At 41.8% G+C, this 15,497-nt stretch overlaps 2 protein-coding genes across 2 annotated transcripts; both read left to right on the top strand.

The window, feature by feature from the left end:
* The first annotated feature begins 291 nt into the window (after positions 1-291).
* Positions 292-5,601, top strand: akap17a (A kinase (PRKA) anchor protein 17A). The gene is made up of 5 exons (XM_056754619.1): positions 292-429; positions 1,147-1,940; positions 3,381-3,529; positions 3,781-4,021; positions 4,113-5,601. Exons 2-5 carry the CDS (start codon positions 1,185-1,187, stop codon positions 4,770-4,772), a joined length of 1,806 nt encoding a protein of 601 aa, XP_056610597.1. The 5' UTR covers positions 292-429; positions 1,147-1,184; the 3' UTR covers positions 4,773-5,601.
* Positions 5,602-5,670: 69 nt separating this feature from the next.
* asmt (acetylserotonin O-methyltransferase) lies at positions 5,671-15,497 on the top strand. The gene is made up of 8 exons (XM_056754651.1): positions 5,671-5,938; positions 6,932-7,109; positions 7,184-7,313; positions 7,397-7,465; positions 8,408-8,526; positions 13,962-14,102; positions 14,230-14,352; positions 14,808-15,497. The coding sequence occupies exons 1-8, from the start codon at positions 5,867-5,869 to the stop codon at positions 15,017-15,019; spliced, it is 1,044 nt and encodes a 347-aa protein (XP_056610629.1). The 5' UTR covers positions 5,671-5,866; the 3' UTR covers positions 15,020-15,497.

Here is a 15,497-nt window from a genome sequence, read left to right as displayed (position 1 = left end):
TTCACTCAAAAATTCAAGTGGTCTCCATTGACTATTCCATGTTTATTTATTAACCCAACAGCTAGCCTACTGTATGTTCGAGATATTCGTCCAATTATATTCATGTGAAGATAAGATAACGTTGAACAGATTTTGAGATTTTAAGGAAGCACTTTTTACATTCTCCACTTGGAGGTTGTAAACGAACACGACACCGAAGGCTGAACTTTTTATTTTCCCGAAGGCTGAGCTTTTTTACATCCGTCTGCGCAGCCCTCGCGTCACTTCCGGCTCCTGTGACGTCCGCGGAAGCGCGTCGTCCTCGCCTGTGTGTGTGTTTGAGCGCTGATGTGACTGCAGTGCTGTTGTTGTTATTTATCATCATTGTGGTTCATTCTGCTTTATTGAAGTCATGAAAACATCAAGTTGATTGTGGTGAGATACAGAAAGGTTTGTAAGAGTTCATCTGTGTAAAGTTTACATAAGACGAGGCGATTCAAACAGATTTATATTTCCTTAACTCCTGGATGCGATCCTGTTTAAAGATGTCTGATGCGTGTGAACTATTAAATGATTAGATCGCTAAATGTTCTCTTAGTTATAAACACAGTTTAGTTGAAGAAAAGGAAGAGATCTCACAGTGAGCTCAACACATCTGTAATGTTTAATGATCAAAAGTGTGTTTGTCCCTCTGTGTCAGTTATCAAATCTATGACTGAACTCTGATTTTATCGTCTCAGGTGAGATCTCTTTACCATAGATCTCCATGAGATGAAATGGAGAGAAGTCTCATATTTCTCCTGACTGAGGAAAAAAAGAAATGTCCCAAATGTCTCTGTCAGTAGTTTCAGGAGAGATCTCAATGTGTCAAACTGAGCTCAGATCTGCAATCAAAATGATTGACTCCAATCCAGATGATTTGACCTCTACAGGCTAAATTCATTTACACCTCCAGAGACTCTTCATGGGTCTCATTAATCGCGCTCTCATTTGATTCTCTTTTTATTCCTCACCTCAGCAATTTGATGAGAAACACCCGAGCGATACTTCAACAAAACACGACTGAGAACTGAGCAATGAAAGAGCAACATCTGAGCGCTAGGGTTCTCCTCCGGGGTTCTTTGAACGGTCATGTCAGAATAGACATTCTTTGTTTTGGTCTTTCAGGTTTCTTTAGGTGACGTGTGGTGGTGTTGGACTCCGTCATGACGTCTGTAGTCAGCGATACAGCCGAGGCTGTTGAACTCTGCCCGGAGTACAACCTCTACCTGAAGCCCATCGCTAAAATGACCCTCAGCGTGGCTCTCCCTCATCTCAAGATGCCGGGCAAGTCCATCTCCAACTGGGAGGTGATGGAGCGACTGAAATCCATGGTGCAGCCCGACCAGTTCTCCTCGCTCCGCATCTCCAAGAGCACTATGGACTTCATCCGCTTTGAAGGCGAGGTGGAGAACAGGAGCGTGGCGAAGCGGATCCTGGCCAGGCTGGAGGGGAAGAGCATCAAACTGAGTGGATTCACGGACGTCCTTAAGGTGCGTGCGGCCGAGAACAAGGTGGATTTCCCCACGCGCCACGACTGGGACTCGTTCTTCAGAGACGCTAAAGACATGAACGAGACCGTGCCCGGAGAACGTCCCGACACCGTTCATCTGGAGGGGCTTCCATGCAAGTGGTTCGCCCAGAAAGACGCTTCTCCCGACAGACCCTCTGAAGCCGTTTTGAAAGGGGTTTTTGAGCGCTTCGGCAAGATCCGGAACGCCGACATTCCCATGCTGGACCTGTACCGTGAGGAGATGATGGGTAAGAACTTCAACACCTTCTCGTTTGGAGGACACCTGAACTTCGAAGGATACGTGCAGTATCAGGATCACACAGGTTTCGTTAAAGCCATGGACTCTTTGAGAGGAATGAAGCTGATGTTTAAAGGGGAAGATGGGAAAGCTGTCGCCTGCAATATTAAGGTGTGTGTTTTTAAAACATTGTCCTGATTCTCATTCTCTACTATGACTTCAGTCAACAGATTCAGATCACAGTCAACTAACAAATGCAGCTCAGAACAAAAGCTAAAGTAGAGTTTAGCCTAAATCTCGACTACCACTCTTTAAAGCTTATATATGTCATAATTTAATCTCTAGTTTGCTCCAGAAGAAATCATTCATAGTGTGAATCTGATCACTTTTTGTCATGTAGATTCATTTCAAAAAGTGTCAGAATGAACCCGAATTCAGTTTTTAATTCTCTCTGTATAATTAAATGATTTGATGTGACATCGATCGATTGAATAATTGATGTCACATCAAATATATTTCCGGTGTTAATACATAAAACAGATTTACAGAACTGTATTTCATTGCGGCGGATAGTAAAGTTTGTGGAAATTCAAAGTATATGAGTGCAGAACTCTTAAAGCAATTAGTTTCTGTGAGAGTCATTTGGACTCAAACACTTTTAGTAATTACTCTTGAGAGGTTTTATAAGCACATGATTTACAGGACCGTCTGTTGCACAAGAGGATTGTGTGGAATGAGATGAAGAGCTCTTAATGAAATGAGAGTTCTGGCCGTATTATGATTTCATTCACTGAGCACAAGGTCACACACTGGTGTTATAGCACCTATATACTTTTAAAGGGCTCATATGTCCAGAACACGTGTTTTTCTTTGTCTTTAGTGTGTAATAAGTTGCCCATGCGTGTATTAGACACGTAAAAGTGCAGAAATGAAAGTGTGGGAACATAAGTTGAATTCTATGTAAAAGCGAATGCTCACCCAGACCTGAAACACATGGTGTAACCACACCCCCACAAATCTACATCAGTTGGTGGTCTGATTTGACTAAGACTGCCCAAATGTATACTCAAGTAAGGTGGTGTAGCTGTCAGTACAATTGAAGAGGAACCTGATGTTCCAAATATGGTCAGAGGCGTCACATGACCGTCACACGGTTGCAGTATTCCACCAATCACTACACACTGGTGAACTGACCAATCAGAGCACATCTCGCTTTTCAGAGCCATGAGCTTTTCAGAGCCGTGAGCTTTGTTCAAAATTTGAGAATTCCAGAGAGGCGGAGCAAAGAGGAGATATAAACATGCACAGTGTGTGAAAATACAGTGTTTATGAACTTTAAATCCTGTAAACACATTGAGTTACATCTAAAACAAACCATAATACTCGTTTAAGTCGTGTCATATCACCCCTTTGACAGAATGTTAAAAATCCCACTCTGTTAAATTCTCTTTATGAAGCTAAAGTCCGTGTGATCGACTGCAATAAAGTTCAACACAGAACAGAGATTAAAATGTGTAAATGAAGACTGTTTATAGAATTTCTGGCCGTGTGTGATGGTGGTTTGATGATCTGTAGAAATGTTGATCAGGTTTTTGTCTGATGGGTTCTCAGGTGACCTTTGACACCAGCAAACATCTAAGTGAAGCGTCACTGAAGAGACGTCAGCAGGAGCGTGAGAAACTTCAGGAGCTGGAGAGACAGAGAGAGGAACACAAACGCAAAGAGAAGGAGGAGGAGGAGAAACGCAAGGAGGAAGAGAAGTATTAAAAAACTCACACACAAACACTTCCACACACTCTCATACACACTCATGCACACACACCCTACCTCACAGACACACACACAAATACACTCATGCACATGCACACAGACACACACTTGCATACACAAAACCCATGCACACGCCCTCACTCGCACACAGACAGACACACACATGCACGCACACAGACATGCACACGCACACATATACACGCACACTCACACATCTAAAGAACGTCTGTGAATGTTTCAGAAAACAGCGCGAGCGTGAGGAAGAGGAGAAGGAGAGAAGACGAGAGGAGAAACTGCGCAAACGAGAGCAGAAGCTGAAAGAGAGAGAAGAGAAGAAAAGCCAGAAGAAGATGAAGAAACAGCAGGAGGAAGAACAGAAGAAGCTTCACCTGAAGATCGCCACAGAAGAGAGAAAGTTGCTTCTGGCGCAGAGGAACCTGGAGTCCATCCGCCTCGTCGCAGAGTTACTGAGCAGAGCGAAGGTCAGCAGATCTCTCTTTCTGACCTTCTGGATAGGTGAGGTGTAAACAGCGTGACATCATGAGCGTCTGATGTGTGTTTGTGTCTCTGCAGACTTTCAGACAGCAGCAGATGGAGCAGAAGAGGGCGGAGGTCATGCGTCTGCAGCAGCTGGAGGAGCGCAGACGGCTGCAGGAGGAGGAGCTGCGGCGCGTGGAGAGTGAGAAGGCACGTGCGCTGGACATGCAGCGGAAAGAACGCGAGCTGCGTGACCGGCTGCTGGAAAACCTGCTGAAGAAAAGCACCAACACGCAGAACCACGACAGTGATCTCGTCCTCGCCAATCTACATGCGTGTGACACGCCGGTGAACGGTGAGATAAAGCCTGCGTCTCCGATCAAGACAGAAAACCAGGACAGCAAACCAAAGATACAAGAGAAGAAGATGACAAGTGCGGAGCGGGACAGGCCACAGAGAGAGAAGAGGAGCAAAGAGGTGGAAGGCGACAGACGCTCGCGCCGCAGTGGCGGGGGGCAGAGCCGGGATGGTCACGCTCGCAGGAGGAGTCGCAGCAGAAGCGCACGGAGACGCAGCAGGAGGAGCGGGAGTCGCACTCGACGTGATCGCGGGAGGCGTGAGCGAGCGAGTCCAGACCGCTGCAGGAAATACAGTCACGGCCAGAGCAGCAGCAAAAGTCGCAGCAGCAGTCGCAGTTCCAGTCGGTCGTCAAGCAGAGGTCCACGACGACACGCTGAGAGCCGCTCCAGACGATAGAAAACCTGCCATCAAACATATCCACAATCACCCCAAAATACAAACAACGATATTAAAGATTAAAGTTTTTTTTTTGTATCGTGACGTCATTTTCAACCGTTAATCCCGCCACACACATTTCATTACTTTAAGAACTATTTGAACTATTCTTCTTATTTTATAATGTGTTAAGATGGAATGGTTTGCCTCACGAGGACTCGTCAGAGGAAGATGAGATCTGAAGTGATGTTGGATGAAAGACTGGAGTTGTTATTGTTGCAGTGGATGTTAAAGGCACACAATAGATTAGAAGTGTTTATAACTTGAATTTTAAAATGTAGAAACAATAAGAGTCAGTGCTGGTTAGTGTAAGACTCTAAAGTGACAGTTCACCCACAAAAGAGAATTCTGTCATCATTCACTCACTCTCTTGTCATGTCACACCCGTCTGACTTTTTTTCATGCCCAGAACACAAAAGAAGATATTTGGGAGAATGTTGTTAACTGCATTGGATTTGTTTTTCTGTACAATAGAAGTGAATGGGTGCCAGCGCTGTTCGGATACCAACTTTCTTCAAAATATCTTCTCTTATGTCATGCGGAAGAAAGAAAGCCATGAAGATTTGAAATGACGAGAGGGCGAGTTAATGAAGACAGAATTTTCATTTTTGGGTGAATTGTCGATTTCACCTCATTCAGAAGTTTATGTTGCTTGTTGTTAGACTGTGATAAAGAATCAACATTTATTTTCTTCTACACAAGTATGATGTTTGATTTGGATTTAGAGTTCAGTATTCAGTGACAGTGGAGCAACACTTGTGACAGTCACAATAAAAGTGTCTGGATCTCACCAGCGTCTCTCGTGTGTCATTCATCTGCTGAAACACAGGTTGTGTTTCTTGAGAGGTCATGAGATTACATTCACTGGTCTGTTCTCAGCGTTTCATCTTAGTTTTACAACAATACACGTGAAGATTTGATGCTTTTGTCCCTGTGCACGTGTTGTGTGTGTGTTGTGTTCTGTGGGTTTGTAATCTGTATAATCTGATTATGTGGAGAGTTAAACTCAACGGGAGCTCAGTGTTTCACACACACGGGATCTGTTCTCTGGTAAAATGGCCTCAGCAAAAGATGATTTATACCCAAGAAAGATTCTGGACTATATGGAGGGGTTCTTGGTGTCAAAGGTAAAGCTGTAGATGTAGATATAATGCTGGACAGAATGCTTAACTTTACACATGTTGTGCGGATCTTTTAATGCAGGATCTGTTTTATGAGACTGTGTCTGTGAAAGTCTGGTCATTTCATTTTAGCTCATGACAAATTCATAGTGCTGTCAATCATTCAAATAAATTGTCTGATTAATCACACATAAAAATAATGTTTTAAAATAAACTTTTAAAATCGAATAATTTCACATTTAATTTTCAAATTAATGTAGACACAAAAGATTTATTTAACAGCATAATTTTACGAATGAAAGCCAACATTCTGATATTAGTACTCTTTCTAATGTCTCTATTAAATTGATTGTTTTTTTGTGTGTATTTTAACATTAATTATAGCCATTCAACAGTTTAATTGAGAGCTATCATGTCTAACAGGTAGGAAATATACAGAAATGAAATACACTTCAAACATTTAAACAGTCTTTAATGCTAAATTGTCAATTAAATACGTTCTAATTAAATCTACAAAACTACGGAGCCGTTGAAGGGACATTCGCGAAAAAAACAGAAGAGTTTCTCGTGCGCACGAGTCAGTGTGTGCGTGTTATGCATAAAAAGTTCTTTAGATGGCACCAGTTTAAATGAAATGTAGATTAATTAGAGATGAATAGGTACGTCTATGCAGTTGGGAGGGGAAATTTTAAAACTTTGACGTAAAACATGCACAACGTGAATTAATAAATGAAGGCAGTAACTTTTAAAAGACTAAATTCATTACACAGCTTAAGTGCCAAATACTATTACTGCATCATAATCTATTATGTATGGGAAGAATCCCGGTGGCCTTGTTCATGTCTGTATAATATCAATAAGACGAATCGGTTATTTCATAAGCTCGTATAGTGTTTGTCCTACAATGAATAACATAAATACATCAGTTTTATAGTTACACTCTTAAAAATAAAGGTGATAAATGATTTAACTCGATGGAGTGTTTTGTTTGATTGACAGACTCTGTTTGCTGCATGTGAGCTGGGTGTGTTTGAGCAGCTGCACGCGTCTGCGCAGCCGCTGTCTGCAGTCGAACTGTCGCGAGCTCTGGGCACGAGTGAAGATGCCACTGAGAGACTTCTGTGCGCGTGCGTGGGTCTCGAGCTTCTCAACACACACACAAACACGGACGGTGAAGGTAAACACTTTTACACTAACTGACTGACTATCATCTCTTCAGCGAACATCAAGTGATTTCACGTTCCCTCACAGTTTTGTTCAGTAATACAGACATGTCGACAGTGTTTCTAATCGAGTCCAGTCCAAAGTCTCTATATCACTCAATTCAGTACAGTTCCAGAACCATCTACCTGTGCTGGCATCACCTGACCGACGCCGTCCGGTGAGAAACACACGTGACTTACACACTCAAAGCACCGAAACTCTTCTCAGGTCAAACTCACATGTGTTGTGTTATCATCACAGAGAAGGAAAGAATCAGTATGAGAAAGCGTTCGGAATAAACTCCAAAGACCTGTTTGAAGCATTATACAGGTGAGCGAGTGTTTATGACAAGTGTTTCACAAACGTTTGTGTGCAGAAATGCATTTATGCTTTAAGAAAGTGTGTGTGTCTCTCTGTCATCTGTGTGTGTGTGTGTGTGTGTGTATGTCATCTGTGTGTGTGTGTCTGTCATCTGTGTGTGTCTCTGTCATCTGTGTGTGTGTGTGTGTGTGTGTGTATGTCATCTGTGTGTGTGTGTCTGTCATCTGTGTGTGTCTCTGTCATCTGTGTGTGTGTGTGTGTGTGTGTGTGTGTGTCTGTCATCTGTGTGTGTGTGTGTCTGTGTCTCTGTCATCTGTGTGTGTGTGTGTCTGTCATCTGTGTGTGTGTGTCTGTCATCTGTTTGTGTGTGTGTGTGTGTGTCTCTGTCATCTGTGTGTGTGTGTGTGTGTGTGTCTCTGTCATCTGTGTGTGTGTGTGTCTGTCATCTGTGTGTGTGTCTCTGTCATCTGTGTGTGTGTGTCTGTGTCTCTGTCATCTGTGTGTGTGTGTCTGTCATCTGTGTGTGTGTCTCTGTCATCTGTTTGTGTGTGTGTGTGTGTCTCTGTCATCTGTGTGTGTGTGTGTGTGTGTGTGTGTGTGTCTGTGTCTCTGTCATCTGTGTGTGTGTGTGTGTGTCTGTCATCTGTGTGTGTGTGTCTGTCATCTGTTTGTGTGTGTGTGTCTGTCATCTGTGTGTGTGTGTCTCTCATCTGTTTGTGTGTGTCTCTGTCATCTGTTTGTGTGTGTCTCTGTCATCTGTGTGTGTCTCTGTCATCTGTGTGTGTCTCTGTCATCTGTGTGTGTGTGTGTGTGTGTGTGTGTGTCTATGTCATCTGTGTGTGTCTCTTTCATCTGTGTGTGTCTCTGTCATCTGTGTGTGTCTCTGTCATCTGTGTGTGTGTGTGTCTGTCATCTGTGTGTGTGTGTCTGTCATCTGTGTGTGTGTTTCAGGTCTGATGAGGAGATTGTGAAGTTCATGCATCTGATGAACTCTATTTGGAACATCTGTGGCCATGATGTCATCACGGCGTTTGACCTTTCACCCTTCAGAAGCATCTTTGACCTTGGAGGTGAGTGTGAGGTTTATGTAGGTCCTCTAACTGTCACATTAGATAAAATCATCTGCCAAATGCAGAAATAGCTTTTAATCACTCAGGATATGAAGTTTAATTGTTGTTTCACTAGTATACATTGAATTGTTGATATCAAAAATTCATATCCTGAGAATGATTAAAAGCTAATTCGGCTTGCCATAATTCTGAAGCCACAAGATGGCGCTGTGCAGCTTATCATGTTGTACTATCATCATCACACAACAGAGAGAGAGTTGTGTTTGCCTGTTTTGTGAGGGATTGTGGGATTGACAGGTGAGCGGAGAAGCGACTACTGAACCACAGAGTGATCAGCCAATCACAGCGGTGAAACTGGTCAGAAGCATTTTAAAGTCTGGCTGGAATCACTGTTTACAAATGTGACTGAGATGAGCTGAGGAGGTGTTGTGAGTTCATCTGACTCATGTTCTGAAGATATGAGAGAAGATGAGCGCTCACAGCATTTATTCAGTCAACACACACACATCTCTGATGGATCTGTGTGATGATCTGTGTGATGATCTGTGATGATGATCTGTGATGATGATCTGTGTGATGATCTGTGATGATGATCTGTGTGATGATCTGTGTGATGATCTGTGTGATGATCTGTGTGATGATCTGTGAGATGATCTGTGTGATGATCTGTGTGATGATCTGTGATGATGATCTGTGTGATGATCTGTGTGATGATCTGTGATGATGATCTGTGATGATCTGTGATGATGATCTGTGATGATCTGTGTGATGATCTGTGATGATGATCTGTGTGATGATCTGTGTGATGATCTGTGATGATGATCTGTGATGATGATCTGTGTGATGATCTGTGTGATGATCTGTGTGATGATCTGTGTGATGATCTGTGATGATGATCTGTGTGATGATCTGTGATGATGATCTGTGATGATGATCTGTGATGATGATCTGTGTGATGATCTGTGTGATGATCTGTGTGATGATCTGTGATGATGATCTGTGTGATGATCTGTGTGATGATCTGTGATGATGATCTGTGATGATGATCTGTGTGATGATCTGTGTGATGATCTGTGATGATGATCTGTGTGATGATCTGTGTGATGATCTGTGTGATGATCTGTGTGATGATCTGTGATGATGATCTGTGTGATGATCTGTGTGATGATCTGTGTGATGATCTGTGTGATGATCTGTGATGATGATCTGTGATGATGATCTGTGTGATGATCTGTGATGATGATCTGTGTGATGATCTGTGTGATGATCTGTGTGATGATCTGTGTGATGATCTGTGTGATGATCTGTGATGATGATCTGTGTGATGATCTGTGTGATGATCTCTGATGATGATCTGTGTGATGATCTGTGTGATGATCTGTGTGATGATCTGTGTGATGATCTGTGATGATGATCTGTGTGATGATCTGTGTGATGATCTCTGATGATGATCTGTGTGATGATGATCTGTGTGATGATCTGTGATGATATCTGATGATCTGTGTGATGATCTGTGTGATGATCTGTGATGATGATCTGTGTGATGATATCTGATGATCAGTGTGATGATCTGTGATGATATCTGATGATCTGTGTGATGATGATCTGTGTGATGATCTGTGATGATATCTGATGATCTGTGTGCTGATCTGTGATGATGATCTGTGTGATGATCTGTGATGATGATCTGTGTGATGATCTGTGATGATATCTGATGATCTGTGTGATGATCTGTGTGATGATCTGTGTGATGATCTGTGTGATGATCTGTGATGATGATCTGTGTGATGATCTGTGATGATATCTGATGATCTGTGTGATGATCTGTGTGATGATCTGTGTGATGATCTGTGATGATGATCTGTGTGATGATCTGTGATGATATCTGATGATCTGTGTGATGATCTGTGATGATATCTGATGATCTGTGTGATGATCTGTGTGATGATCTGTGATGATGATCTGTGTGATGATCTGTGATGATGATCTGTGTGATGATCTGTGATGATGATCTGTGTGATGATCTGTGATGATATCTGATGATCTGTGTGATGATCTGTGTGATGATCTGTTTGATGATCTGTGATGATGATCTGTGATGATATCTGATGATCTGTGATGATGATCTGTGTGATGATCTGTGTGATGATCTGTGTGATGATCTGTGTGATGATGATCTGTGTGATGATCTGTGATGATCTGTGTGATGATCTGTGTGATGATCTGTGTGATGATCTGTGTGATGATGATCTGTGTGATGATCTGTGTGATGATCTGTGATGATGATCTGTGTGATGATCTGTGTGATGATCTGTGTGATGATCTGTGTGATGATCTGTTTGATGATCTGTGATGATGATCTGTGTGATGATCTGTGATGATATCTGATGATCTGTGTGATGATCTGTGTGATGATCTGTGATGATGATCTGTGTGATGATATCTGATGATCAGTGTGATGATCTGTGATGATATCTGATGATCTGTGTGATGATGATCTGTGTGATGATCTGTGATGATATCTGATGATCTGTGTGCTGATCTGTGATGATGATCTGTGTGATGATCTGTGATGATGATCTGTGTGATGATCTGTGATGATATCTGATGATCTGTGTGATGATCTGTGTGATGATCTGTGTGATGATCTGTGTGATGATCTGTGATGATGATCTGTGTGATGATCTGTGATGATATCTGATGATCTGTGTGATGATATCTGATGATCAGTGTGATGATCTGTGATGATATCTGATGATCTGTGTGATGATGATCTGTGTGATGATCTGTGATGATATCTGATGATCTGTGTGCTGATCTGTGATGATGATCTGTGTGATGATCTGTGATGATGATCTGTGTGATGATCTGTGATGATATCTGATGATCTGTGTGATGATCTGTGTGATGATCTGTGATGATGATCTGTGTGATGATCTGTGATGATGATCTGTGTGATGATCTGTGTGATGATCTGTGTGATGATCTGTGTGATGATCTGTGTGATGATCTGTGATGATGATCTGTGTGATGATCTGTGTGATGATCTCTGATGATGATCTGTGTGATGATCTGTGTGATGATCTGTGTGATGATCTGTGTGATGATCTGTGATGATGATCTGTGTGATGATCTGTGTGATGATCTCTGATGATGATCTGTGTGATGATGATCTGTGTGATGATCTGTGATGATATCTGATGATCTGTGTGATGATCTGTGTGATGATCTGTGATGATGATCTGTGTGATGATATCTGATGATCAGTGTGATGATCTGTGATGATATCTGATGATCTGTGTGATGATGATCTGTGTGATGATCTGTGATGATATCTGATGATCTGTGTGCTGATCTGTGATGATGATCTGTGTGATGATCTGTGATGATGATCTGTGTGATGATCTGTGATGATATCTGATGATCTGTGTGATGATCTGTGTGATGATCTGTGTGATGATCTGTGTGATGATCTGTGATGATGATCTGTGTGATGATCTGTGATGATATCTGATGATCTGTGTGATGATCTGTGTGATGATCTGTGTGATGATCTGTGATGATGATCTGTGTGATGATCTGTGATGATATCTGATGATCTGTGTGATGATCTGTGATGATATCTGATGATCTGTGTGATGATCTGTGTGATGATCTGTGATGATGATCTGTGTGATGATCTGTGATGATGATCTGTGTGATGATCTGTGATGATGATCTGTGTGATGATCTGTGATGATATCTGATGATCTGTGTGATGATCTGTGTGATGATCTGTTTGATGATCTGTGATGATGATCTGTGATGATATCTGATGATCTGTGATGATGATCTGTGTGATGATCTGTGTGATGATCTGTGTGATGATCTGTGTGATGATGATCTGTGTGATGATCTGTGATGATCTGTGTGATGATCTGTGTGATGATCTGTGTGATGATCTGTGTGATGATGATCTGTGTGATGATCTGTGTGATGATCTGTGATGATGATCTGTGTGATGATCTGTGTGATGATCTGTGTGATGATCTGTGTGATGATCTGTTTGATGATCTGTGATGATGATCTGTGTGATGATCTGTGATGATATCTGATGATCTGTGTGATGATCTGTGATGATGATCTGTGTGATGATATCTGATGATCAGTGTGATGATCTGTGATGATATCTGATGATCTGTGTGATGATGATCTGTGTGATGATCTGTGATGATATCTGATGATCTGTGTGCTGATCTGTGATGATGATCTGTGTGATGATCTGTGATGATGATCTGTGTGATGATCTGTGATGATATCTGATGATCTGATGATCTGTGTGATGATCTGTGATGATGATCTGTGTGATGATCTGTGATGATGATCTGTGTGATGATCTGTGATGATATCTGATGATCTGTGTGATGATCTGTGTGATGATCTGTTTGATGATCTGTGATGATGATCTGTGATGATATCTGATGATCTGTGATGATGATCTGTGTGATGATCTGTGTGATGATCTGTGTGATGATCTGTTTGATGATCTGTGTGATGATGATCTGTGATGATATCTGATGATCTGTGATGATGATCTGTGTGATGATCTGTGATGATGATCTGTGTGATGATCTGTGATGATGATCTGTGATGATCTGTGATGTGATGATGATCTGTGTGATGATCTGTGATGATATCTGATGATCTGTGTGATGATCTGTGTGATGATCTGTGTGATGATCTGTGTGATGATCTGTGTGATGATCTGTGTGATGATCTGTGATGATATCTGATGATCTGTGTGATGATCTGTGTGATGATCTGTGTGATGATCTGTGTGATGATCTGTGTGATGATCTGTGTGATGATGATCTCTGTGATGATGATCTCTGTGATGATGATCTCTGTGATGATGATCTCTGTGATGATGATCTGTGTGATGATGATCTGTGTGATGATGATCTCTGTGATGATGATCTGTGTGATGATCTCTGTGATGATGATCTCTGTGATGATGATCTCTGTGATGATCTGTGTGATGATGATCTCTGTGATGATGATCTCTGTGATGATGATCTGTGTGATGATCTGTGTGATGATCTGTGTGATGATCTGTGTGATGATCTGTGTGATGATGATCTCTGTGATGATGATCTCTGTGATGATGATCTCTGTGATGATGATCTCTGTGATGATGATCTGTGTGATGATGATCTGTGTGATGATGATCTCTTTGATGATGATCTGTGTGATGATCTCTGTGATGATGATCTCTGTGATGATGATCTGTGTGATGATCTGTGTGATGATGATCTCTGTGATGATGATCTCTGTGATGATGATCTGTGTGATGATCTGTGTGATGATGAATGCAGCAGGTTTAACATCACGAGAGAAGTTTCTGGTGTAGATGAACCGCTGTCTGTAAATGATGTTTGATGTGTTTTCATCATCAGGATGCAGCGGCGCTCTGGCCAAAAACTGTGTGTCCGTCTATCCTGAATCCTCCGTCACCATCTTTGACCTTCCAAAGGTCGTGAAGACCTCACGAGAGCACTTTGTGTCACAGCGAGACGTCAGGATTCACTTCCATGAAGGTGTGAGAGAATGTGGTGAAATAGTCCGTCATTCTATATCTGGAATGGTTTAACATGTGTGTGTTTAGTGTGTTTAATATATATGAATCTGTTAGATGTATAACTGACACTGTGTCTCTCATGACAGGAGATTTTTTTAAAGATGCTCTTCCACCGGCGGATCTTTACATTCTCGCTCGGATTCTGCACGACTGGACAGACCAGCGCTGTGTGGAGCTGCTGAGGAAAGTTTACACGTCCTGCACACCAGGTAAACACACACACACACACACACACAATGTTTCTTTAATAACATGAAAAGCAGGAGGTTTGTGTGATAGTTTGGTTTTGGGGCAATATAACTATCATTATCATTATGACAACACCCCATAAAACATGAAGACATATGTGTGTGTGTATTCGTATTTCTGTGTGTGTGTAGGCGTGTGTTTCTGTGTGAGTGTGTGTGTGTGCGTGTGTGTGTGTGTGTGTGTGTGTGTGTGTGCGCGCATGTGTGTATTTTTGTTTCTTTGTGTGTGTGTTTGTGAGCGTGTGTGAGCACCAGCTGTGAAGCAGGAACTCAATCTCAGACATGAGTGAGCCTGACACCAGCCAAGTGACACACACACACACACACTTATGATAAACATGATGATGGAGTGTAAACAAAACAAAACAGCAGAATAAACCCGATTCAAAAGATCACACTTGTGTGTGTGTGTGCAGGTGGAGGTGTGTTACTGGTTGAAGCTCTTCTTCATGAAGATAACAGCGGTCCGCTCACCGTTCAGCTTTATTCACTCAACATGTTGGTTCAGACTGAAGGTCGAGAGCGGAAGGGTTCAGAATACAGTGGTCTGCTCACGGCTGCGGGCTTCACCTGCGTCCACATCCACAGGACCGGAAAGATCTATGATGTCATCCTCGCCCTAAAATAAACACCAACATCAGATGATCGCAGCCACTCAAACCATGACTGTAAAAAATCAGGATTCAGGATTCTTTACAGCAACATGAAATGAAAATATTTGTCTCATTGTGAACACACAACAATCTCAGTAATCTTTCAGTGAAACTATCTGACACCTGAAATCATGTTTTCAGCTGAGAAATAAGCATATAAACTTTTGTTAAATTACTTAATTCCCATACAGAAACAACTTCATTCAAACGTGCGTTACTTTCAAAGTGAAAATAAATAATCATACTTTCAATTGACAGTTTTATGTTCTTCTCAGTGCTCTTATTACTGTCAAACTTAGTTTGTTTTAAAAAAGACACGGGCCAGTAATATAGTGTGTTGTAACTACTGCTAGTACTTAAAATATACTTAATAACTACTGTTTAAGTACTGTATACTTATTAGTGTTGTTTCTCTCGTATGATCATGAGATTAAAAAGACAGAATTAATGTTT

The sequence above is a fragment of the Triplophysa dalaica genome, chromosome 8, assembly GCF_015846415.1.
Source record: "Triplophysa dalaica isolate WHDGS20190420 chromosome 8, ASM1584641v1, whole genome shotgun sequence".
NCBI lineage: Eukaryota > Metazoa > Chordata > Actinopteri > Cypriniformes > Nemacheilidae > Triplophysa > Triplophysa dalaica.
The sequence above is the reverse complement of the archived record's forward strand: the minus strand, read 5'-3'. Positions and strand labels throughout refer to the sequence as shown.